The sequence below is a fragment of the Rhinichthys klamathensis genome, unplaced genomic scaffold, assembly GCF_029890125.1.
Source record: "Rhinichthys klamathensis goyatoka isolate OS25496 unplaced genomic scaffold, OSU_Roscu_1.1 h1tg000055l_1, whole genome shotgun sequence".
In the NCBI taxonomy this organism is placed as follows: Eukaryota; Metazoa; Chordata; class Actinopteri; order Cypriniformes; family Leuciscidae; genus Rhinichthys; species Rhinichthys klamathensis.
In genome coordinates this window covers 1,510,432-1,537,796 of record NW_026606600.1, presented here as the reverse complement: position 1 = coordinate 1,537,796, position 27,365 = coordinate 1,510,432, and the positions used below count along the sequence as shown (strand labels likewise).

The window sequence follows — 27,365 nt, the reverse complement described above, 5'->3', positions numbered from 1 at the left end:
AATGCATTATCACTTTCGACCAATAGGTCGGCGCAGTTACAAAACTGATGTGATCAGAGTGAGGTGACAATGACACATACAAAGTTTGGTGTCAAAATTTGAAAGCATTGCATAGATAAAGCCTGAATAGTAATTTTGGCAGCATGCCTCAACTTTGATGCTGTGGTATACCAAAACGGTTTTGTCTATCGTCACGAAATCCATAACTTTTAGTCGGCACGTTCTGGAGATGACACGATTCGATTTTGGTGAAAATCGGACCAGCGGTCTTGGAGAAGTTTGAAAAAGTAGGTATTGAATGGAAAGCAAGATGGCGGACAGGAAGTTCGTCCAAATAAGTAAATCTTGTTATCTGTGTTCTTGGAGTGACCCAAGGAATCTATTAAGACCAGTGTCAAAAGTTATTAGCATTTTTGGACATTAAATTATAACTTTTGACCAAAAGGTGGCGCTGTCTTGAAACCTTTTGATTACCTTCTGGGCATGGTGCTGATGGCACATTCTGAGTTTCGTTATGTTACAGCAATGCATTTGTTAAGTATAGCATTTTACATCACAATACTGTATTAAAGTCAATTTTTTTTATGTGTCCTCAGAGTGAGCCCATACATCTGTGTGTCAATTTTGGTGAAAATATCTCAATTCGCTTCGGAGTTATAGACATTTATTTGAAAAAACACGTCAAAAATGACTGACACGTGACTTTGATTGAATTTTACTACCCCTTACTATCAATATTTTGACATTTGGGCATTGGCATATAGCCGGCGACCTATGTTTCCAAACTTCTGACGGTGGTTTCGTCTCGATCGGACTAGCGGTTTCGAAGATATTGGCAAATGTTCTTTACTCCTGTGAAAATAAGTCAACCACAGCCAGAGTTATAAGCATTTGAAAATTTTATTTTACCACAAGGTGGCGCTGTTTCGAAACTTCTCAGGCTCCTTCAGGGGATCGTACTGATGACCCATACCGAGTTTCGTAACAATTCGTTCATGCAGTGTTCGTTCAAACGGTTAAGCGAATCAACTTGAATTCCATAACTTTTTGTCAGCACTGCCTGGAGATGATCTGGTTCAATTTTGGTGCAAATCGGACAAACTTGAATTTGCTATGGTGACTTTTCAGACTGTCCTCTATCTGTGTGACATATTTCATAACTTTCCCGCAAGCGGTTCTATGGGCTGCCATAGACTCCCAGTCGGAAGAAGAAGCAGAATAATAATAAGAATCTGAACAGATACAATAGGTGCCTCCGCCGCACCTTCGGTGCTTGGCCCCTAATTACATTTTAATATATATATATTCACATAGAAAACTGTTATTTTAAACCACAAACTTTTTGAACAGTAGTTTAAATGTAACAGGTATGGAACTTTTGGAACTTTTTTTGTTTGTCAGAGAAGAAATAAAAGCACTAACTGGCCAATTTGCATGGAATGTAAAACACATATTCAGTGCAACAGCAGTACAACTTGCTTCCGTGATTTTGCTCAGAAAAATTACTAATGTTACTGCTATTCATATTGGATGTCAGTTTGACATAGTCATTGCTGATGACTATTTACTTAATAAATATGTAAAAAGAAAAGATGACGAGATAAATCCATGCAGAAAAAAAGCTGTCAGCACAATCCAGCCTAGCTGTAAATTCACCTTTTCTCTGTCAAGCATAATTTAGTCGACTAAGCCAAGCTCTCATCTATATTGGTGAGGCCCATTGTAATGTAGGCAAACGAAAAGAGCTGAAATAGTTAAGTTGCTTATTGTGGTTATACTTCTGAAGAGTGCTAATCTGAAGAACTGTCAGACAGCATGAGAGTTGTTTTTTTGTCTGCCTGTGGGGAATCGACGGTGTTCTGGTCTGTTTAAATAATGAGCATCTCCTCTGTTGTGCACTTGACTGAGACGCGTCTAAGGAAATCACGCAGCGAGGGAGAGATGAATACGAAAGGACCACTCTAATAAAGAGTAATGGGAAAATAACACTCATTGGCAGCGGCTGGAGGACAGTGGCAGGCAAGCAGAGTCCATCACAACGTGACATGCTTTGGCAGTTTGTCCTAAAAGATGCGCGTATGCATGTGTGTGTGTGTGTGTCCAGAAGTTACCCTCAAAAGACTGGAAGATGACAGCCTGTAGCAGTTCCTCGTACTCTTTGACTTGAGCAGGATTTCCTCTAAACACACCTGAACAAAAGGTCAACAAAAGAGAAATTACAAAACACTCCATCCCCATCCTCCAGGTAATACTGGTCAGAGACGGGGCAATTATACAGGTGGCTCTGATTTCAGCAAGCTCAGCATTTACATGCAACACTCTAAAAACGTTTGCAAAATGTACAGAAAAAGCGACAGTAAAAACCTTTTAATTGGTTAACTGTAAGCAGAGATGGGACCAAGTCACACATGTGCAAGTCTCAAGTAAGTCTCAAGTCTTAACCTTCAAGTCTCAAGTAAGTCCCAAGTATTTTTTTCCTGGGCAAGTCAAGTCAAGTCAAGTCACAGGCTATGTCAAGTCAAGTCAAGTCAAGTCTTGTAGTAGGTCAAGTCAAGTCCAAGTCAAGTCACCTTATTATTGTAATTTTACCTGCAGAGTTTGATCTATGGGCGTCAGTTTGGTTTGAAATGAACAGAGGCGCATTCGGAAGTGCATTTGGGAACAATGACGCATTCATTCACTTTTTTCTTTCACGCAGGTCATGTTTTGAAAGATGGTGTCCTGTAGCTTACTAATTTAAAGAAATAAAAATGTATACAAAAATGTGATGTCCGACTTCTTTTATGAAGAAGAAAGCCTTAAAGGGGTCATATAATGGTACATGCACTTTTACAAGTTGATTGTACTGAAATGTGTGTTGGCAGTGCCTGTTCACAACCATCATATAATGATAAAAATCCATCCAGTGGTTTTGTTTAAATCTCCTTATATGTTTTCCCCTGCCTCAAATCGAGCCGTTCGAGCCTGTGACGTCACAGGCTCGGAAGCCCCTCCCACGATTGTTGAATGACAGCCGCGTTTCAACACAGACCCGCCCTCGCTCGTGAGAGCGAGCTGTCAATCATAGTCTGCGCGGACCGGCGCGGTCATTGTTGATATGCTGGAGCACTGTCTATGAGCAGAATGGCATCTAAGCGATTGTGGTGTTCTGTTCTTGGGTGTAATAACGAACACAGTCATTTTAATGTTCCTAAATCCGAACCGCTGAAGACGCAGTGGCTGAGTTTGTTTTCGAAGGGAATATTCCCCACGAGCAACGTCAATGCTCTCATGTTTGCCCGAATCATTTCACACACCAGACTGCTTTATAAACGAGGGTGAGTATAAAGCTGGATTTGCTAAGTAGCTGCTCATGAAAAAAGATCGGTACCAGATATTCGTGTTCCTGCTGAATCTCCAGAAGAACTGAAGTGAGTGTAACGTTTTATTCAACTTTATATTAATATTTATATCTTTGCAAATCGCTAGCTGCACACTTCACAATGAATGCGTCTAAGGTTTACACTCAGGGTACATTACGGCATGTTTTCTATGTATGACGTTCTCAATATAATTCATAATTCCACGTTTATACTGAACAACGCGTTATGGTTATTGTGTTATTGTGTTACAAACGGTGTACGCACAGAACAGAGGGGCGGGGTGAGCAAATTATCATTTAAAGTCATATGCACTGAAACGGCGTGCTGAAAACAGAGCTGTTTTTGACCAAGTAAAATAAGTGTTTTCTTACAATACTAATGAGAATTTTGAATTAAAGTATATTACAAACTTTTAATTTAGACCCCAAAGAATCATATTAGCTTGTACAAAAATGGCATTATATGCCCCTTTTAAGTTTTCAAAAAGCATTAGACATATGACCCACTATTCTGCTTCGTGTAAGTTATTTATCAATGAATTCAAACGCGTTGGCTGGCGCTGAGCCAGAGACATACGCTCTCAGTGCTGTCATATATCACAACTGTTCAGTGTTTTCAACCACATCATTTTTATTTTAGGTTTCAGACATTTAAATACACATAACTACTAGCAAAAAATATATTTGTAGTTTGTAAAATATACACTGATGTCTATGGAAGCGTCAATAATAATCATTTCCATTATAATAAGACGCGCGTTTTATTCATATCAGATACACATTGTGTAAGTAGCTTTACATTTTACCCTATTCTTCTCCCAGTTCACCGGTCACTTACTTTCATGTATTTCGTGAGAAGTTGAGAAATTGACGTGTTGTAAACTAACGTTAACATGGCACCGCCCATTCGCACATACAGCTCAACTAACGCGATCATTATAAAGGTGTTTAAACAACAAAACACATCCACTTACACATATTTGACAATCGGAATATCAGTGTTGCATGTTATAGCTAATACATTTGTGAACATTTTGAATAAAACAGGAAAAATGACATAAAAGCAGATCATTCATTCAGCGCTGTGTTGTGATTGCGCTGTGTCACTTGACAAGCAATGACGCGTCACCATGAAACATTAAAGTGAGTGACAGGTTCTAAATAACGGTCGCCTTGAAAAAATCACGCTGGGGGATCAGTTAGAATAGTTTAAACTTACTTGTGAAAGGGTTAATGGCTACTTTAGCTATTACATTAGCTAACTACCAACTAACATTAACAAATTGACAAGCACTTACTGGGCAGAATGGCTCTTCAAATGACGGACGAAATTGGAGGTTGTCGTCTGGCTGTCCGCAATGTTAATGTTGTAGCCTATGTCTTGCAAAGCGCTGTTCGTCTTTTGCCATCGTGTGAATAATTCTTGAAGCCGAAAGCAATGACCCTCGGTACCCCTCCGGCTGACATTTTGATGTGATATCTGATCTAAGTGGGCGTGGTGTGCGTAAGGTACGAGGTATGACTGATGATAGTGTCGTGATCAACTTTAAAACATTTTTTTATATATATTTTATATTCAAACTGAAAACATGATGTGATTAACACTCAAGTCATTCAAGTCATCGTGTCTCAAGTCAAGTCAAGTCCCGAGTCTTTAACTTCCAAGTCCGAGTCAAGTCTCAAGTATTTCATTTTATGTCAAGTCAAGTCACAAGTCATAAAAATAGCGACTCGAGTCGACTCGAGTCCAAGTCACCAAGTCACAAGTCCCCATGTCTGACTGTAAGTAATAGTTTAACATCGCATTATACATAATTGCAATGTAAAATACTGTCCAATTTATGGCTTTTGCAAAGAAAAACTATGAACTACCATATTTATGGTGAAAATACAGTAAAAGGACATTATCATTTTTTTGTTTCTTCTTTCTGTTGTCAGTAATGTACATTAGGGAGTTTTGCGTTACACTCTCTTGAAAGTTTATTGCATTTTTTTGTGTCATGTGTGCTACCCTGATGATGTTTTGTCATTGTGCAAATGACCCTGTAGGTCTTTTATACACGTGTAATGGCCATGTTTTAAGGACAGGCAACTTACAATGAAATGTGATTTATCATGTGTCTTTCTGTGGTACCATCTGTGTTATTATGGTGATTAGTACAAAAGCAGGGTTTTTTTTTTTTTACTGTAAATTTAACAGGATTTCTTTTCAGTGAAACCATGAAAACCATGCTATTATATGCACAATACAATACAATACAATACAATACAATATTATAGAGCCTACCGAGCCTACAATTTATTATCCATGAATCTTACCGTCAATCATCATATAGATGAAAAAAATGGGAAACTCGCACTCAATCCCATCAAAGAGCTGAAAAACATCACAGGGCAGAGAATAAGACACCAGATGCATTGAGGAGTCATTACTTAAACAAATCATGTAATAATTATTCAAGAACATGATTACTGTTCAAACCTGTTATTGTTAACTGTACATGGTAAATATGTACATTAATTCCTCAATCTGCCTGTGTGCAATATGCAATAAAATTGTAAAAAATAAAATGAGCAAACAAAAATAAAAAAAATCCCACATGATTAAATGAATAGTACATTTGGAGTGCCACACAACCCGTAATTTGACTGACTTTGACTGCAATATGTTACCTGCAGCAAAATGCAGATATATAATATAGAAGCCCTTCAAAACATTGAGAGGAAATGCCAGACAACCTCTGTTTTCCAGTTACGATAGTTCAGGAAAACAGAAAACAATTATGTTGAAGTAAAGTATAGCAGTCAAGCAGAAACTCCATTAAAAAGCCATAGTGCTCCGTCTCTGTTTCCCAAGAGCAGAGCCATGAATCACTTGGGTTTGAAATTAAAATCAACTCAGATGTAGAGATGGTTTGTGAGTGTGAAAATGCAATAATTAATTCAAATTATGTGACTGCAGCTTGTTTTATCAAATTCATTTAGAAGTATAAGTCAACATTTAAGTGCCTACAGATGCTGTGTTAAAAATGAAAGCCTTTCCTCTCAAACAGGAATTAAAAATTAGGGCTTCATGTGCACATGTGTGGGCAGATTGAGTTTACTAAGGGAGTAATCCATCAAAAACATTTGTTTCAATATCAAACCAAATAAATAGGGATTAACAAACAATTTTGTGTGGGCATATTTGTGCCCAAGGAGCATTCTGATGTTGTTGTTTTTTTTGCTCAATCATACCACATTTAGCAACCCACTTTTTCAGGCTGCAATTAAAACTTAAAGCTCATGCATTCACAATATTCTCACTATTCATGACATGAAACGTTCGTAATACAATTCCGTGATCCTCTTTTCATCGCTGCCAATTATATGACAACCTCAATTCGAATGATCTGTCTTTAGAAAAAGAAATCTTGTGAGCTGCTTAAGAGGTACAAAATCTAAAGCACATTTTGATGGCTGAAAGGGAACAAAATGTCTCTCAACCTTTCCCAAATGTAATTAAGACTTCTCTATCTCTGCTAGCAATCTCGCTAGACAATTGCTGTGGTATTAGGAGATAAGAGTGAGAGATTAGGATGTAATGAAATAAAGGCTGTTAATTGGACTGGTCTCGCATCATTGGCATATCGCATAAAAGCTGTTTCAGGACAAACATAGGGTTACTTGTATAGACATTTTCTAAAACTGAGAGAAAATAACTAAATTAATCTACTTTCTAACTAACGGTTTAAAATCGTTTGATTTAAAGGACCATTTTTCAAGACTATACGTGGTTTCTTAACACTAGAGGACGAGAGAGAGAGAGAGAGAGAGAGAGAGAGAGAGAGAGAGAGAGAGAGAGAGAGAGAGAGAGAGAGAGAGAGAGAGAGAGAGAGAGAGAGAGAGAGAGAGAGAGAGAGAGATATGCGGGGCAGACATATTAAATAAATGTCTCCTGGGTGGGAAAGAGAAGACATTGAGGCCTACTCACAGTAAACAGAAGGAGTCTCAGGGGTCTTTGGCTTCACTTACTACAATTACTTAGTGAGACTATATCATTCACCAGAGGAAATTCAGTCACTATGAGACATTCAGGCTTGAAATCCTCTGTCATCATAACTTAGTTATGGGTTCAACAGAATGGAAACTCCAACCAGGCAGAAGAGTTTGTATTTGTCTGAACATGACAGGCTGATAACAAAGATATCAAGAACATAATTCATAGCACAATGATTTAATGTATCTTAAAACATAATAAAAACATAAAATAGAATTACATTCCTTTATAAGAAAAGGACTATTACACTAACATAAATATTGTGCAGGGAACATGCCAGTACTGTTTTTAAAAAACAACATCCAAACAAGTGTATATCAGGCCTGTCTATTGGCTGGTTTTTGAGAGGTTTTGAGACCTCTCCAGCAAACCATCTTGTTTAAGCAGTTTTTTTGTGTGTGTTAAAAGTGGGGAGATCGTAATACCATGGTACTGAATGATTAGCGTAATCATATACCATCACATCTATTTCTTCGACGGTTCTACTCAAAAGTACACCACTGTTCAAAAGTTTAGGGCCGGTAATATTTTATTATATTTTTTTTTAAGAAGTCTCTTATGCTCACCAAGCTTTAATGTTTTATTAATGTATCAGTAAAAACTGTAATATTGTGAAACTAATATTTTTTACAATCCCATTTACAGAAAGGTTGGGACATTTTGTAAAATGCATTAAAATCAAAGATCTGCATTTTGTTAATTATTATTTTTTTAATGATAAATGTACAAAGGAAAGATTTTCCAATGTTTTCACTGACCAACCTTATTGTAATTGATGGCTGCAACAAGTGGAATTTTTGCTCAATCTCGCCTGATACAAGACAGTTGCTCAACAGTCTGTGGTCATCATTGTCTGATTCTCCTCTTCATGATGATGTGTCATATATTTTCAATAAGAGACAGAGCTGGACAACAGGGATGTTAGTCAAGCACATGTGTCTAGTAGTGTCTAGAAACAAAAGGATATATTTGTGGCAAAAATCATTAGGATTTTAAGTAAAGATCATGTTCCATGAAGATATTTTGAAAATTTCCTACCGTAAATATATATAAAAAAATATTTTTGTGAATGGATGCAGCAAAATCGCGAACATAAATGGACAACTTTAAAGGCGATTTTCTCAATGTTTCGATTTTTTTGCACCCTCAGATTCCAGATTTTCAAATAGTTGTATCTCGGCCACATATTGTCCTATCCTAAAAAAGCGTATCTATTCTGCTTTTAGATGATGCATAAATCTCAATTTCAAAAAAATGTACCCTTGTGACTGGTCCAGGATTTGTGGTCCAGGGTCACATATATATCTGTGTACAATCCCAATATACACCTCCACGTCATTGATACCTTCACATATGCAAGTCACCCATGCCATTTGCAATTATGCACCACCGTACCATGACAGATATTTGCTTTTGCATCGCCCGCTGATGAAAGTCTGGATGGTCCCTTTTGTCTTTCGGACTGAGAATTCCACAAAGTGGTGAGCCATGATCCACCTTATATATCCATCCATCTATACCCAAACATGATACCCTCACCTATTACAAATTCACCTGCAAATTGTGGACTGTTTCAAAACAGTTTAACTTGGATATTCTGTAATCTTTTCACTTTTATTTTGTCTTTGTCCCAACTTTTTTGGAGTGTGTTGCAGCCATCAAAATCAAAATGAGTTGTTTATATAAAATACAATTAATTTGGCCAGTGAAAACATTTCTCTTTGTACTTGTGTCAGTTAAATAAAAGTTTAAGAGAATTAACACCCAGATTCTTGATTTTATTGCATTTTACAAAATGTCCCAACCTTTCTGGAATTGGCATTGTTCATTTTTATTTAAATGTAATTCATTCCTGTAATTTATAAATGTTGAAAATGGTTGTCCTGCTTAATATTTTTGTGAAAACCTTCATGAAAAAAGTTCAAATGAAAAGCATTTATTTGAAATATTAATGAAAGTATTAATTTAATGTAAAATAAACAAAAAAAACAAACAAATAAACAAATAAATAACTTACTGACCCCAAACATTTGAATGATAGTGTACATAAAGGAATAGCTTGGTGCAGCCATAGTTTCACAGCCTACAACACATGAGAATACCATGGTACTTTCTTGTTTGGGTGAATTAAGTAATCAGGTTAATGTACTGTATTGATGGAGCATTTGGCCAGACTAAGAGTCCTTTTCTTCTTTTACTTCTCATTTCCTTCTACTTGTGGGAGGTCAGCTCTGGCAGCTGATGTGATGATAGCTGCGGGTTAAATCTCCCCCTTTCAGATTTCAGATTCAGACGCAGTGTGTTTCCAGCTAATTCTGGATTTAATAGCCTCACAGTTCAACCCAATCAAATGGGATTTACCCACAGCCCTCGTATTCTCCTGAGAGATGAATAAATAAATAAATCTGTACCAGATTAAAAGATGCGTATAAAAATGCCTGAGTGCCATTTAATAGATCTCTCGCTAACCTTTATAGCAAAATCTAAAAAAAAGGGCTAAACCTGAGGCTAGTCATAACTCATCCCAAATATGGGGGAAAAGACTCTTTTCATTTTCCCTTTCCTTTCCTTCCATTTCTTTTTCATTTCATCTGATATACTAACCACACTCACCTTCATCTCAGCAGGTTTGTAGTGCCTGCGGTTCTTGTCTTCATTGGTCGTTCTGTAGCCGTCCCGTAAGAAGCGCTTGAAGCCATACTTGCCCTTCAGTTTGCGGACTATCTTGTCCAGAGTCTGGGAATATAGAGCATCATCATCCACGGCGAACGCTGGGTAGCTGATGCAGGGCAGGAGGGCCGAATCAGTGTTCTAGATGACAAGAGCACTTGCATTAGAAACAGACATTGAGCGACTCACTGCTCCTCTATTGAATTTGCCTTCCATCAGGAAATATCGAGGCAACCCAGGGTTAAGTGACCACTCTCTTCCTGAGAATGGGCTATTTTTCCACATTAGCCTCTGCAGTTTTAATAACACATTAGTCAGATTCATGAAGAAGCTTTAATACATGCGATGCATAATCCTATACACTTCAAGCCACAGAATAGAACAACCTCACTCAACTTACAAGGAAAGAACATTTCTGCATAATGCACTGCCTTAATTTGGCTTAATTATGCTAATTTACCTGTTCTTTGACAGATATCACTTTGTTCTCCATTTAATTTAGCACAGAGAAGAATGTGAAATATGCAATGCTGATGGATATAGCGTAGGAGGGAAAGGACAATCTTTGAGTTGATGGATGCAGCTTACTCTAAAGATGCTATTACAGGGGTCATATTACATAATATTTTTTTCTTGACAATTCGAATTAAAAGAGTACATGTACTAGTTTCAGTATAAAATAAACATTTATCAAAACTAAGTTTTAAAAATACTTTGATTTCTTAAGTCAGAAACGCAAATGCATTAACGCACACCTCACTCCATCAAAACACCCTCTCCTTCAATCCTCCCGGCTTCAGAAGACACATCCCATCCACCTGCAGAATCATATCTACATTCCTTAATGGTGTAGCACATTCCAGCAAGGCAAAGAGCTTTTCTAAACCTTTTAGTGCTGCGCTAAGCTAGTATGCTAAATTGTTAGCTTGCTAACTGGAGGCTTACTGAGAGCAAAAAGAAACAGAAATGTTTACAATTTTTAGCTTTGTCAGTATAGTGCGATATGTCATATGCAATTTTAAAAGACATCAAAAAACATTTTCATTTTTAAGACTAAAATCGTTAAGTGATTTTCTATAGTTTCTATCAAGAACCCCCAAAAATAGGTCTCAGCCAAAGGAATGGCTTTTGAACTCTGTTACTCATTTCATATACAAAGAGGCTGTTTACATTGACATTTACATGCACAGTAGTACAATTCTAAGGTGGAGAATGGCTATGAAAAACTAAATTACAAATGTTTTTCATGAAAGAAACCTAGACTAACGAAAGAAAAAAAAATTCTTTAAAAAAGTATGATACGACCCCTTCAATAATGGATCAGTAGTTTGTATATGCAGAGTAGGCAAGATAACTCACATGGGAACGAGACTCCCTCGGCAAGAGAGAGCACAGAGTCTGTCTGTTCCTGTTATGAGCATCCAGATCCACAAAAATGACTGACCAGGAGCATCCCTGCAGGGCAGAAGGAAAACAAACATCACAAATCAAACATTATAATGACCTTCTCTTAATGGGTGGAATTCAGCAGTGTCGGTTACAGGTGATAATAAGGACTACAAACACAAATCAAGATTTGCTTAAAAATGTCATATTGGAAATGTAAAGGTCCATGTCAGTCCTGCAAGGGGTCTCCTAAATTCAAACCAATCCTCCTCTCCATAAAACCACATAATCATTCTGCTCATATACAGCATTTACCTAATTTACCATCAGATTTCAGAGATTACTTTGGGTTGAGGTGTGTCACATCAACAGTCCCACATCAGTGCCTGAAAAACCTTGAAACCACCAACCTCACTATCCCCAAATGAGATTCACAATATAAACTCAGCTGGAAGGCATAGTCTACACCAGCCTAGACAGTGAGTGCCACACACTTTTAAAAATACAAAAACACACACACACACACACACACACACAGAGCCAGCTCTGCAGTCCATGCTGAGAGTTATATATATTATATACAGCAGTATATATATTAAGTATATATATTATATACAGCAGTCTTCTTAGTCTTATAGCAGCTTCTTAGTCATCAAGGGCCATCCAATCAGAACAAACTATTTATTCTCTGTTTTCTCTGTATTCCTCTCATACCACTCCATTTAAACTGAGAGCAATTTCGCTTCTTCTGCGTGCCTAGACCGATTATACAAGAAGCACCATTTTGTGGCACATTTAGCTCATCTAGAGAAGCTAACAAAGAAACAAAATGCTCATACGAGCTTCTGAACCAACAATTTATATGCTGAGAGGAATTGTAATGTAAATGACTGTGAAGAGTGTGAGAATGGGAGGCGTGCCAGTGATATGTAGACTCAGTAGAGCAGAACATGCCATCCTCTACTGAGTGAGATAAGAGCTAACCTTGAACATTTAGCACTAAATAATGTAAATCTAAGTGTGGATGTCTATATATAGAATACATATCTGTAACATTTTTATTGCACAAAACTATAATTTTCATCATGTGCAATTTTTTTGACAATATTGAAAATGCTCATTTGTGTTCCAAACCCAAAGATGAACAAAAGTGTTGGTGTATTGGTGTAGTTTTTAGCATGCTGAAATTTGCTATGTGACATTTATCATTCTAAAGACAGAATGCTGTCAGCATGTTAGATATATATTTTTGTATATGCATATATAGTCACCTCTCTATATGAAGTTGGTAGTTGGATGACTAGTTGACAAGTTGACCATCCAGCCCATCCTTAAATCTAACCCAAGAGAATTTGTAAAATGGTTTCAAAATCATGGTGCTTTAATTAAAATCAGAAACCTGAGCAATATGTAGCTTAACATATGGTGTTTAAGATCTACCTGCTTTTATCTTGCTCTGACAGCTCCTGTTCCAAAGAAACACATGAAAGCGCCAACTCTGCAGTCCACGCTGAGAGTTAGTTGAGGAAATGGAGCGTGAGAGCCATCATTAATAACATAACCCATGTGATGACACAGCACGCCTTCCATCCAACTGAGAGACACATGGCAAAGCCAGCCATTTGAGCCCTCCATTAATTCAAAACAACACTGTCTACAGCAGTCACTTCCATAAAGTCATTTCATACCACAACATGTTTCCTGCTAATGACAGAACACAGAGAGCCACATTAGGCAGAAAAAGGCAAACTTGGGAAAAGGTCAAAACACAACAAAACTAAAGTGTCCAAATAACTACACCATATTTCTAAATCTGGTCTGTCCTTCAGTTAAACAACTAAGAAACAGCTAAGGTTACCAATGACTTAATAATCAAATCTGAAGGGTCTTCATCTGTGGAAGGGGGGGGGGGGGGGGGGGGGGGGATAAAGATGAAGAGAGCTGTTAGTACATTGCGTCCTTCAGCTGTTTTTAACCACTAACATGCTTTTATGGACATTAAACAGTTCCTCAAAAAGCATTAATTATTCCTTGATTAAAGAGGCAGTTCATCAAACAATTTAAATTATGTAATTCTGTAGACTTTATTATAGTTTCTGTAGTTTGACAGCCACTGGTCACCAAACCATTTTGTTGAAAAAGATCAGTTTAGACAATCTGCAAAATACCTCATGTTGTGTTTCACAGAAGAAAGACAATTATACAGGTTTAAAAGGACATTAGGGGAGAAAATGATGACAGAATTTTGGTTTTGTGTGAACTATCCGATTAAGCAGCCAAAAGACATCAGCAATACCTGATTTCCAAACAGGTTGAATCCATTGATGGCTTCCAGAGCTGCTTTGGCTAGTCCCAATGAGCTAGAAGAGAATAGATCAGATTCACAGTAACATTGAGCACCTCCATTTTAAGACAAATGAATATTGCACTTGCTATTTGATAACTTTTCCCAAACAGAGAACTAAGCTCTCATTAAATACAGTTCTGTTCCAGGTGCCTATTTCCAAAGCTGTTTTCATCCATGAAAGACTCCTTTGAGGTTAAACAAAGCTAATAATTTCTGTCATTTTTGCTTCTTCAGCCGCTCACTCTTGTGAAGAATACGATTAGAGTACACGATTAGAGCTAGGGGTGCTGAGCAATAAAAAATAAATAAAAAAAACGCCCAATTGCTGTATGTGAGGAAAAATCAATAGTGAAAGTGCAGAAAACGAGCAAACTGAAAGGCATTGGGGGGTAATTCTAAATTGAAAAGAACATGGTAGAATCCAGCTCTGGTCCGTGTGTCCCACCCCAACCAAACCATCAGCTATGATTACAATCAAGGTTGAGGCATTATTGATTTTCTGCTTGGATAGAAAGCAAATGGGCTCAGTCCCAGATATATTGGTAAAATCGGACAATAGCTGCTTTTCCACCGTCGGGCCAAACTGTTCTCTTTACTTAACCGTTCCATTCTGTGCCGATCAGGAACAGCCAGTACGGATATGGTTTCCACTGTGGGGCTGATAACAGCCGCTCTTTGGAATGTAATAGAAATGCGCCAGTCTTTGCCTTGGTAACACAATGGTTTACTGATATGAGATGTAAACAGTGACGGCATTATGTTGAATGATCAGATATTTCTTTTAATTTTATGATTATTTTGTGTTTACGTCGCTCAAATAGCGAAGAGAAACTGGTAGCCAGGCAACAGCCAAGTGACCAATCCTGAGTGTCGACCTCACTACACGCATTCTACCAGCACGGTTCGGCAAGGTTAGAATACCGGGCCGAGAAAGGTTTGTAATCGTGTGCCATGCCGTACCAGGCTTAAGTGGAAACATAACTGGAACTCTTCTTTGTGACTGGGTGAAATGCCCTTTATTTCCATTCTAATCAAATTGAAAGTTTCTGAGATAATTTCAAAAGAAACTTTTAATCGAGCCTCTTGAATGGTCATGAATTACAGCCCTCTGGAGTTCTGTGACTTTCCTCAAAATCTGGCACAGTTTCAATAGAATCTAACAACATTGCCACTGAAAACAGTAAAGCAACATCTATTTCTTTTGTGCTGGTCTAGAGTACATTGATATAAAACACTTATCACACAGCTCATTCTGAGCTCCATCCACAACAAATTACTTTGTTAGAAGTACAAACTCATTAATTGCTTGCAAGAAATATTTGTTTCAGCTTGCAATAATTAACATTCACATTTATAATATTCAAAGTGCATGGGAGAGTCTGTGTAGACGTGATGCTCAACAAAGCTGCATTTATTTTATCAAAAATACAATATTAATACAAATACAAAATAGTAATATTATGAAATATTATGACAATTTAAAATAACTGTTTTTATATTTTAATACATTTTGAAATGTAATTTATTCCTGTGATGTCAACGCTGAATTTTCAGCATCATTACTCTAGTTCTCTCTGTCACATGATCCTTTAGTAAATCATTCTAATTTGATGATTTGATACTCAAGAAAGATTTCTAACTGTTATCAATGTTGAAAACAGTTGTGCTGCTTAATATTTTTTTTTCAGGATTATTTGATCAATAGAAAGTTCAAAAGAACAGCATTTATTTGAAACAGAAATATTTTGTAACATTATACATGTCTTGACTGCACCAATATATCCTTTGTATACTTCTAGTTTAATTGTACTGTACTTGTCATAAGTTGTTTGAGGTAAAATTGCAAAGCTTTATTCTTTATTCTTTTTCTAAATAAGTGAGCAAAAAGCATAATAAAACAAGTTACACATGCTTTTACCTACTTGACCGACAGCTTTCTAAAATATATCATTTGAAGACTGATGAATCATAAATTGATCGTTATAAAATATTTCACGATTTTTCATTCAGTTAACAGTGCAAAGAGCAAAAGTCAATACTCTAATTGGCCCTTGGTGGGGATGCTGTGACAGCAAGATAAGGAACCAGTGATGGAAAGAATCATTATTGAGCCTGGTTATGAAAGAGAGGCAAAGTGATGTGTTGGGAGTCACTGCCGATTGACTTGCTCTTCTATAAAGCATATTGTCTGGGCAAATCCAGTCTATACTGCCTGCAGAGCACTAAGAATCATGTCTGCAACGGGCAGATAGGAGGTTCTCTATGTGAGTCCTCTCAGATAGAGTTCAGTCACTCATGGACTCACCCAGAGGAGGCAAAATGAAGTGCCACCTTTACTGGAGGGCCATCGTAGACATGCTCCAATCTAATACCTCCCCAACATGAACTGAAACGTTCACATCGTTCCAGGTGCTGGGATTCATTAATGTGAGCAGTAAACTAACGTTTGTTTTATTCCATACTGAGCATGAGGAATGCTGCCTTAGTACCCAGTGAATCAATACAGGTTTAAAAAAAATTTATAATGTGCAGTATGTACAGTTAAGTACCTATTTGGAGCAGTGTTATTTGCATTTTTCAAGATTAATGTCAACACAGATTGACAGTAAAGTGACAGTAAATACTTTTAAAGATTGTTATAAAAGATTTCCATTTCCAATAAAAGCATTTCTTTGACTGTTTTCAACATTGATAATGAAAGGAAATGTTTCTTGAACACCAAATCCGAATGATTTCTGAAGGATCATGTGACACTGAAGACTGGAGTAATGATTGCTGAAAATTCAGCTTTGCCGTCACAGGAATTACATTTTAAAATAAAACAGTTACTTTAAATGTTAATACTATTTCACTATATTACTGTTTTGCTGTATTCTTTATCAAATAAATGCAGCCTTGTTGAGCATAAGAAACTTAAATAATCTTACAGACCCTGATAAGTAGTGTAGTTGAATATCCAATATTGACCAATAGTGATAAATTACAAGTGTAATATCGTCTGATAACTAATGTTGTACCAATATATAGTGAATCCTTACCTGCAATTTATCTTATAGCAGTTTCATTTAATGACAAAGGTTTTAAAAGGAAACAGAAAGGGAGTGAAAAAACTGACCTGGAGTGCAGCTCTGTGCTTCCATTGTTATATTTGTTTCCTCGTTCCCACATGCCAAAGTCTGGCACACGATACGCCCTCTCCACACAAAACACCAGATTCTGGATGAACGATACCTACAAATGCAAACATGTCAGAGAAATGTGTCACATCAAGACCTCCATCGCCTTTGCTTGCCATTCCAGGCATCAGAACACATCAACAAAAGTAGATTTACTTTGAGAAGTAAGCCTGCTCTTAGAGCTTTTCTAGGCCATGTTTTTTTTTTTTTGTCAATACATCAGCATACCTTCATGTTACCCATCTAATATTCTGATTATACACAGATTTAATTTGAATAATGATCCACTGAATAGAGCAGCTAAAGCAATCCATCAATTCCATGGGTGGCATTGGTAATGTCATAAGCCCCTCAACACTTCCTATTCCCATTATGGAATGAGGCCATAGGAAAAACAAAATGAGAGAAAGAATGATGTCTTTACGGTACATAAATGAGGAAATGCTCAAACACCCGGGGAGGCTGGGCTGACAGCGCTTTTAATTTAACATGAAGAGAACTGAGGGTCCCTAAAGCACGTTAAAATGGGGCACTGAGGAAGGTAGGCGAAAGGCAAAATGCAGAGGGAAAAAGGAGGAGAGAGGGATGACTTGAGCACTTTTATTTTGGGCCTGGACTAAAATGATTAATGTGACGAGCTTTATGGTATCTTAATGAATACCGCTGGCCTGGGGAGGCACTATTTTCTCTCTTCTTCCTTCTCTCAGCCGCAGAGAGCGAGAGCAGAGCAAGAGTGTAACTTTTCTGAGAATCAAGGTGGATCAGTCATGGTCGTTCGAGTTTGTTGGATAAGGCATTTGAGTTAATCACAGTAAATGTTGAAGCAGCCCTTGGTCTGCATGTCAGTGACAATCTTTCTAATAACAGATTTAAACAATGACATTTCGTATTCACTCATATGGCAAATATACATTCTGAGTTTTGTAAGAGGTTCAAGTTTTAAAAGACATCCTAAATGGACATTTAGTAGCTAGTATTAGCTGTTTAAACATCAAATGACTTAAGACTCCAAGATTCCAACAGAATAGCAGCAAGACAAGTAAATATTTTCATTACATTTTCTCACTTTTCACACAAATTTTAGTTGTTTTTGCATTTGTGAAAATCAAACATTCAAACAAAGTTTATCAAGAATCTACAAACCAACATGTAGCAAGTCCTGAGAACTTAATTTAGCCTACCTCTGCAATTTTATTTTATTAAATCAATAGGTTTTACTTTCATGTTTTTTTGCTAGAAGATATCACACAAATTAGGGTTCATCTGTATTTAGAATCTGTATCTACCATGGTAACGGTTGAAAAAATTGCAATGAATTATATAAAATAAGTGTACACTATTAATATCATGAATTCCCTTACAACCAGTCAACTCAAATCTAACTACTAAGCCAAACCAAAACTAGGGCCCACTAATGAGGAACATTATATAAGAAAAGAGCTCTGCCAAAGATGAGTAGGAAAAATATTACACTGGCAATTTCTCCCCGATTTGTTCTGCTGTTCATTAATAATGGAATGTAATGGGCTGCTGATTTCAAGACTGTGTTTTTTAAATTGCATTACATACCCGAGTAGGCACTGTTTAGAGACGTCAATTAGGCCTCTTTTGCAAATAGCTAAATAAAAGCTACTGAGAAAATTTGTTAAGGATAGGGTGGAAGGCTAAGCTAAAAAGGTGATACTGCCTGTCATGTACACAAAATAATTATACACTATAATTGCTTAAAGACAAAACATTTAACTGAAACAATATTTCTGAAGATAAGGACAATGTGGCTGAATAAATAAACATTGCAGTTATTCAACAGACATTGTTTTATCAGCAGCAAAGTGTTAAGTAAATGCCCCTGTGCACGGACAGCAGGAATAAAAGATGCTATTAATGAAGTCCGCACAGCCCAAAGAAAAGAGAGATATTACACAACTATTACAGCAACCACTAACACACTTCAATGTCTCCTCTGGTGTGCGAGTCCAGGGGTCAGGGGTGAGTGCTGGCAGGATTTAAAGAGGCCTTTTAAAAGATGGTTTCATATTTGTGCTACAGTGTTTTCCAAACAGAGTGCATGAGCAGTTGCACAAGCGATCTCTCAGCTTGGTAAAATGCAGGAATTAGCATTTTTGCTCTTTGCCCTAAACCATTTCAACTCAACTTAGCTTTCTTGCTGCAGGAATGTTTCTTACAGCCAAATGTAGTCATTGTGCTCAATGTAGTCCAGGCCAGAATGCCCTAAGAGCAAGTCCTCAGGCAGGCAGAGAGAGGATCCAGTGGTCTGGGACAAGATTTCGGGTGTAAAATATTTCACTGCCTAATCTACAGCTAGCATCATGGAAGAAACTGACAGTCCCATTGAGGTTAAAAAAACTCCCCAATCCTTTAATTCTCATCTACAGTACTTACTATGGATAGACAGAAAATATTGTGACTACCATCGTACCATCCAAGATTTCACGGGCAAAAAGGTCCATTGTCAATAGAGTAGCAATGTATTGTCTATTGTCAATTCAACAAATCCGTGTGACTTGAACATATTGTGAAATCATTGAAGGGAAATAATTTGTCCTCACGCGAAATTTCAGATCACATAGATTCCTATTGAAATTTTCTGAACAGTTGTAAATGTGAAAGTCCCTTAAGGCATGTTTATTTGTAAAACTGCTTTGTAACAATACATTATGTATTGTAAAGAGTGCTATGCAAATAAATGTAACTGAATTAAATTTAAAATATAGCTGCAAGCAGCAATTATCGGGGCAAAGAACACAAGTCATGCCAACATGGCTGGGAGGATCAGACCAACTGCAACAATTAAAGACATAAGATGATTTTAGGCAAAATGCCTGAAAAATGTAATACAATCACCAGCAATGTGATTTAATGGTTTATCACTTTTCAAAAATAAAATAAAAAATTAGGTGGTGCTGTGACCAAATTGCTGTGGTGTGGTGATGAGGTGATAATGGCACATACAAAGTTTGAAGTCAATATGCCAAAGCACTGCAGAGATACAGCCTCAGAATTGTATTGGCATCATGTCATCAAATTTGATGATGCGGTATACAAAAATGGTTTAGTCTATCGACACGAAATCCATTACGTTTTGTTGGCACAGTCTGAAGATGATCCGATTCGATTTTGATGAAAATCGGACAAACGGTCTAGGAGGAATTAGAAAAAGTATGTTTTTAAAGAAAATCAGAATGGCGGACAGGAAGTTTGGCTGAATATGCCAAAATTGGTATCCATGTTCTCGGCATAACCCAAGGAATATATTACGACCAGTGTCAATACAATTGGCTAATTTAATCAAAAGATATTAGCATTTTTAAAATGTCATTATAATTTTTGACCACAAGGTGGTCAAGTCGCTGTACTGTCAGGGCATGGTGCCGAAGACACATACCGACTTTCGTATTGATACGCCAATGAGCTCGTAAAATATAGCATTTTACAACAAAATTCCGATATGGGAAAACTGGGTTTTGTTCAATTCGGCCTGCTGCACCAAATCTAACAAGACCAGTTTTGTGTTTTTTGGCCAAACCGTTCAGAAGTTATAAGCAAAAATGGCCATCTTTCGCATCTCCTGAACACTAGGTGGCACTGCGTCGAAACTGTGCAAGTAACCTCAGGTCATGGTTGACATAACACACACCAAGTTTGGTCAGAATACACTAAACCATTGCGGAGATATAGCCTCAGGTTCATTTTGGCAGTACTTTGTCGAATTCGTTCGCACGTTATTCAAGAATGGCTTAACAAATTGACATGAATTCCATTACTTTTTGTCAGCATGGTCTGAATATGATCTGGTTACATTTTTGTGAAAATCGGACCAACGTCCTAGGAGGAGTTCGAAAAAGCATTTTTTTTTTCCGGAAAATTCAAAATGGAGGAAAATTTTTCATTAAAGAAAATGACGTTATGCAATCGAATCGTCTTCAGCCAAGGAATCAGAGGAAAAGTTAATATGGTTTCTAGCCCTTGCAACAGAATTAATTCACATTTGGACAGTAGTGACGCTAGAGGGATTGGGATAGAGACATTTCAGACTGTCCTCTATCTGTGTGCCAAATTTAACAACTTTTTACCATACAGTTCTATGGGCTGCAAAGACTCAAGAGTGGAAGAGGAAGAGGAAGAGGAAGAAGTAGAAGAAACGGAAGAATAATAAGAACGCCAACGGATATAATAGAACCTAATGATATGAATTGAACTGGTTAGGTGAACTGGTACTTTTTAAGTGTAGTTCATGCAGTCAAGAAATACCTCATCTGTATTGTAGATTATTTGAAGGCCAGAACAAATCATTTCGACCAGGTACAATAGAAACAGAGACACAGCATCAATCTGTTTGAAATAAAAAGGAAAGAAATATTCAAAAATAGTTATGGTTACAGCAGTTTTATAATAATTGTATTATTTTTATATGAATGTAAATGGTAATGGTGAGCAAAAGGAGAAACTTTTTTCTGAAAACTCAAGCTTTTATTACTTGTCCCGACAAAACTGAATTTAGTTTAATCAAAAAGGTTTAATTAAGTTTATGGGCTGTTGACCAATGATACAATCAGCAGATAATGCAGCAGCATAAATGCAGTAAACACACAGTGATAAAGAATGAGACGACACAATCTACATTATATCATGAAATATTGAAAGAGCAGGTTACAAGAGCTCTTTCCAAAACTTTCAATAATATCGTTAGATATGATACTTATAATTGTGTTTTAATTATATTTTAGATGCAGAATTGGGAGTGACAATATCATGCTAATAGCAAATAACTCTTTATAGCAATTGATATGAATACTGTGTGTTTATGTATGATGGAAATAACCTGTAGATGGCTGTACTCTTCATACTGGTAAACCTCATCTCCAGTGTGCACGTTAAATATTGAGTGCAGGCACGTGGACGGACTCGGGTCCTGCTTAAATTTCTCCACCTGTGAGAATATTAGAGGAAGAGATAGAGAAAAGACAAAGGGAAAAGGGGGAAAGAAGGAGAGTAAGTCCATGAAAGATGCAAGATATATGAACAAAGTATCGGCTGTTTCATTATTCATCAAATGCTTACTAAGGTAAGTGAGAGTGAGAAAATAAAAGAGAGAGTGTATTGGTATTTCTGGGGGTCAAGGTACAATTGTAACACGCTCTATAAAAACACTCTTATATCACATCTAAATCCCTGTGCTGTAATATTGCATTATATTGGTAAATGCACATCCGATTTTTAAACAGCAAATTACAATTAAGATGGCGTGGGTGTTTGGGAGCAACTTTGAACACATGCATGCATCTCTCCACAAGAAAGATGTAGCGCTCCCAGATGTCTGCTTGGCTTGAAATAGATGCTAAGAAGCTGCCGGAGCACAGTTCTGCTCATTCGGGATGAGTATCTACATCCATTTCTTTCTAAGCTTTTTGTTATACAACTTTGCTGGACACATAATCCACTCTCTGCCATCAATGATACTTTAACAGCAAAAAAACATTCTTTAAAATTATGTATTTATCTAAGTATTTTTGCATACAAGCTGATGTCCGAAATGTGCTAGTAAAGTGATAAATGTGAGGTATTAAAATTCAGAAGGAATTGTTGTGAAAGAATACATCAATTTGAGGGTACTTGTGGCGTCATTGGTTTGGATGGGTTTAATAACAACACATGACAGCATAATAAAGTTTATTGTATATCACGAAAAGTGAAGGAAGTAACATATTGGATAGAAGTGTGAAAGGACATTGCATTTTCTTTTTCTTTTTTTAATTGATAAAACATTATGTTCTGGCTTTTCTTTTTAGCATACCAGTCAAAAAATCGAAAGTATGTATAAAGGACAAATAAACAACATGTTTTTCTACATTCACTCTACAATAAAATCATCTGGTCATTGGATTATTCTCTAATCAGGCAGAAGACCATGTGTACTTCATGACTGCAAGCATTGAAGGTCTATAGTGACATTCTAGCATACATACACAAAATATATATTCAAAAACAGAAAATTTTAAATTAATTTTTAAGAAGCTTGGCCAAATGAAAAAAGATAGAATCACTGCGCTCAACCTTTTTTTGGGTCTCAGATCCGTACAAATATCAATGCTTTCAAACTGAAAACCAAAAGATCCGCACTCGCTTGTCTTCCTTTATAAATTATTTAAAAAAATGTATTATGCAACAAAGCACATCTGGATTATTCAAATGTTTCGGCAATAAGCCTTCATCAGTGAATCATACAATACTTTCTCCAGAAATCTTTAAAAGAGTGTGAGTACAATGATCACCAGGAGGGGACTTCTTCACATGTGTTTCCCATTACAAATGTTGCCAAACTTAATCACCAGATAACAATCAAATCCAGTCCAAACAACCAAGTCCACATCAGAAAAACACCCCAAAAAATACCAAAAAATAAATAAACAATAAAAATCGCCCAAAAAGCATATGCAAAATAAACAACATGGATCAATATATCAACAGATCAACAAAATATTCAACACATAATTTGCAACACATAAATAATTCCTTTACAACATAGCATACAAAAATGTTACAAAAACATTAAATCCCCCAAATTAATAAAATGGGAGACGATCCGATGCACCATGCCAAAAGTAGTTTATAAATCCATATCGTCATCCATTTTCACAAAACAAAAATTATTTCAATATTGATGTGACATAAGAAAAAAATTATACCCAACACATCAAATCTGTTAAAAGAAAACAAGACGCTTGGCCAAACATGACACTATGGCACATGCTGCCGATGCTGATATTTATTTGCTCTAACATTTGCTTATTAAATACCAGACTGTTATTGACAAGAAGAAATAACATACCAGATGAAATTAAAGGTGATCAAACAGAAAGAGATGAAGTTGATAAATAAATAGTACACAGATCAGATGCAAGTCATAGACTCAAATAAATAAGAAGATTATGCAGACGATAGGCAAGACGTCTGCTCTGACTCACCACAGAAAACCAATCCGCTACCCAGCAGATGTGACTGCCGCAGGGTTTTTTCCCCAAGATGTCAAGAATGAGGTCGCAATATATATATATATAAGCATGATTATTTAATGAGCACAAAAATGCGGCATAATCCCCAAAATAACAAATAAAAAAGCAGAAAGCATGGTGGATTTCCATTATAAATTATTACATTGATTATTTCCACAGAGATAAGTGTAAAAAAAAAAAAAAATTCAAAGATTGATATAATATTGATATATTAATTGGTATACACAGATATAATCTACTTTAATATATATATATATATATATATATATATAATTGTATCAGCTGTATCTGTATTTGTATAGCATTTTATTTGTAATATATAGGTCATCAGTCATCAAATAAATGTACACAAAACATACACATTAATAACCATATCAGCTGACTGCTAGATGTGACACTGGACCATCATGTCAACATATTTTCACACACTGACTGTACCCCATAAATCTAACACAGCCCCAAGGATTTTCTCAAATCTTTCACACATGCATTAGCAGAATATCAGCTTTTCTAAAATCCAAGAGACACAGTGGGATTCTCTGTTCTAACTCAACATGTCAGCAGGTACAATATAGCAAACAACATCCCGATCACCTTGTCCTTAACACGGATACAAAAAAAAAGCGAATACACGTTTGCGCAGAAGCCAGTGATTCTTTGATTCTATAAACCACAGTGATTCAGTGATTCTATAGACCACAGATTCTTGAGATGAACCACGTGAATAGAGCCATCTCAAGCAGTTCTCTATCAGTCATTCACGTATTATAATCCTACAGTTACGGAAGGGACAGAAAACTGGGCCGACCTTTCCCACTGACCGCATCACACACGGGCCCCCACAGCATATTTTAAGTGATATAAATAAGTGGCCCATTTTTTATTTCTCCCTTCTCCTCTCTTGTCAGGTCATGAGAGGCATTCTTCTGTCCCAGATACCCACAATGATTTCCTTTTCACACCAGTTACACAGCTGTATAACAGGCCAAACACAGCTGTAAGATTCAGCCAAACAGAAAACCCTCACTTATGGGTCCAAATCCACGAATGCAAACATGGATAGAGGCAGAAGAGCGATAAAGACACCTGTGAGACAAGGGATGGCATTTGAAACATCTGTTAGTCATCACTGCCTGTAAAATTAAACCAATAAAAACTGAAAGCACAACCGGGTAGTGAGTAACCTTCGGTTGCTACAGGAACATCTATTATTCTATGACACGCTACTTGGCAAAACAGAGACTCTATCAAAGTGATTTATTATGTGTGACTTTGGATTGACCTTTATTAAACTCATCAAAACTGGGAGCACAAGCTGCTTTGTGAGAGACATCTAAAGCAGTTTAACGCTGGAAAGGAGAAAACGTGCACGCCTTAACTACAATTCCAGCATTCATGCTTTGTTGCTGCTTTTCATCTGTTTGTTTGTGACTTATTTTTTTCCAGTGTGATATCAGCAGCATGCCACAGTAAACACGTCTGTTAAATATACCTGGGGAACAGATTATATGAACGGTTGCAGCGCATTGTGAGTTTATTAAAAAACCCAATGTACTTTGTGAATGCTATAGACAGATGTTAATGAGCACTGCACTCTGTAATTAACTGCATAAACGAGGCATTATAATTAAGACACAGAAAAGCTTTCTTGCAAATCAGGTCTTGGGGGTCAGGAATAAATGAAATGGAACAATTTCAAAGACACAAGAGAGGCATAATTGCTCAGGTCTACGCCGGGAGAGAACAGTTGCTTTATAGCAATGGCCGACTGTAAAAACATGAGCTTACTGACTTAACATGAGCTCTTTTTGCATGGGAAATGAGACTACTCTTACTGTTAAAAACAGCCTCTCAACCAACAGCGCATCAGCACATCACCAATAAGGTAAACTCAAATACATCCAATTCATTAACGGTAAAAAACTGCAATGATCTGCAGATTAGGTTAATGTACCTAAAGTTTGTGTTACCAAAAAGTGGTAAAAAAAAAAGGTGTCACGTACCAAGTCTCATAAAATACTACTACTATTACTGTTTTCTATTTTAATATATTTAAAAATGTAATAATATATGTGAAAAAGACATGTTTAATTTTTTTCAGTATTTTTTGATGAATATAAAGTTCATCAAAGAATCAAAGAATACAGCATAATAAAAATATTTTGTAACATTATAAAAGACTTTACTGTCACTTTTGATCAATTGAATGCATCCCTGTTGAAAGTATTAATTTCTTAAGAAATGTATACTGTATATTACTCTCCCCAAACTGCCATGGCTATAATGTTAATGTATTCAACTTTATTGTGAAGTGTTATCCTTTTGATGGAGCTTCTCTCCCAGTTTCTATATCCATTACCAGGGGCGTCGCTACTAGACCCTTTTTTACTGGGGCATAAGACACAGTAAAATACCACTGTGCCCCAGTAAAATATTGCTGTTAAATCTATGTCTGATGGTGGAGATTTCCATATACCAACCTGAGAATCCTTATGCCTAATAATATTTCAGAAGTCATGTCTTGTGTGTTTTCAGTGAGCTGTTTAGAATCAGAACTGGCATAATCACTATTGATCTAATCAGTCAAATGGGTTTGCAAAAAATGTGATTCATTCAAACAGTTCACTCCTGCACTGGTTTCTCACACCGTAACAGAATCATTTCTAAAACAGAAAACAAAACTAGTGATGGATGAGGTCATATTTAAATACAGTATGAAACAATACTAGCAAATGTCTTCCATCGTCAGCGACTGTGCCATGCTGCTTGTGAACGAACTCCAAACTGCAATTTATATCCATATTCATAACAGTATCATAAAAGTGTATCCACATATGGATACACTTTTTGATGGGGGGCCTGTATCCCAGTACTTATGAAAGGTTAGAAATGTTCATGTGCATTACTTAACATTTGCTTTTAGCTGGTGGTAAAAACAGTACCAGCTGGACCAAAACAGGACATGACTCCACCATCAGACAACAACTCTGCAAATGGCCACAGTCGCTCTAGGCAGCTCGCCATGGGAACGTTGTCAAAACCCTGATTGCAGCAACATCCAACTGTTAAAACCACAGAAAAGCCCAACTGGCAGCCACTCAAATGCAACCCAGAGAAAACCCTTAAATAATACCCAAATGCCATCCACGTTGTGGAGTGAGTTCACACATCTGTAGTCAAAATCAACTCTTTATTGAGGTGTGTCACAGACATTGCTGCCACGTTCCAGTGCGAGAGTTGAGGGACAGACAGCCGCAATTAGTAAAACAAGACAAGGTTAGCTATTTTATTTCCAGCTATTAAAGAAGACTTATATGGATCTAAAAATGAAAATTATATGATCAATTACTGA

General features: G+C 36.8%; 1 protein-coding gene across 3 annotated transcripts in view; it reads right to left on the bottom strand.

Moving 5' to 3' along the window:
• phkb (phosphorylase kinase, beta) overlaps positions 1-27,365 on the bottom strand; it is an 87,950-nt gene that overhangs the window by 47,837 nt on the left and 12,748 nt on the right. For all 3 annotated transcript variants that reach the window (XM_056248450.1, XM_056248449.1, XM_056248448.1), the window contains 8 exons: positions 21,823-21,930; positions 21,252-21,332; positions 16,919-17,034; positions 13,753-13,816; positions 11,430-11,525; positions 10,014-10,211; positions 5,681-5,738; positions 2,112-2,189 (listed from right to left, as the gene is read on the bottom strand). In XM_056248450.1, the coding sequence (XP_056104425.1) occupies positions 2,112-2,189; positions 5,681-5,738; positions 10,014-10,211; positions 11,430-11,525; positions 13,753-13,816; positions 16,919-17,034; positions 21,252-21,332; positions 21,823-21,930 (799 nt within the window). The remainder of the gene's footprint in view (positions 1-2,111; positions 2,190-5,680; positions 5,739-10,013; positions 10,212-11,429; positions 11,526-13,752; positions 13,817-16,918; positions 17,035-21,251; positions 21,333-21,822; positions 21,931-27,365) is intronic.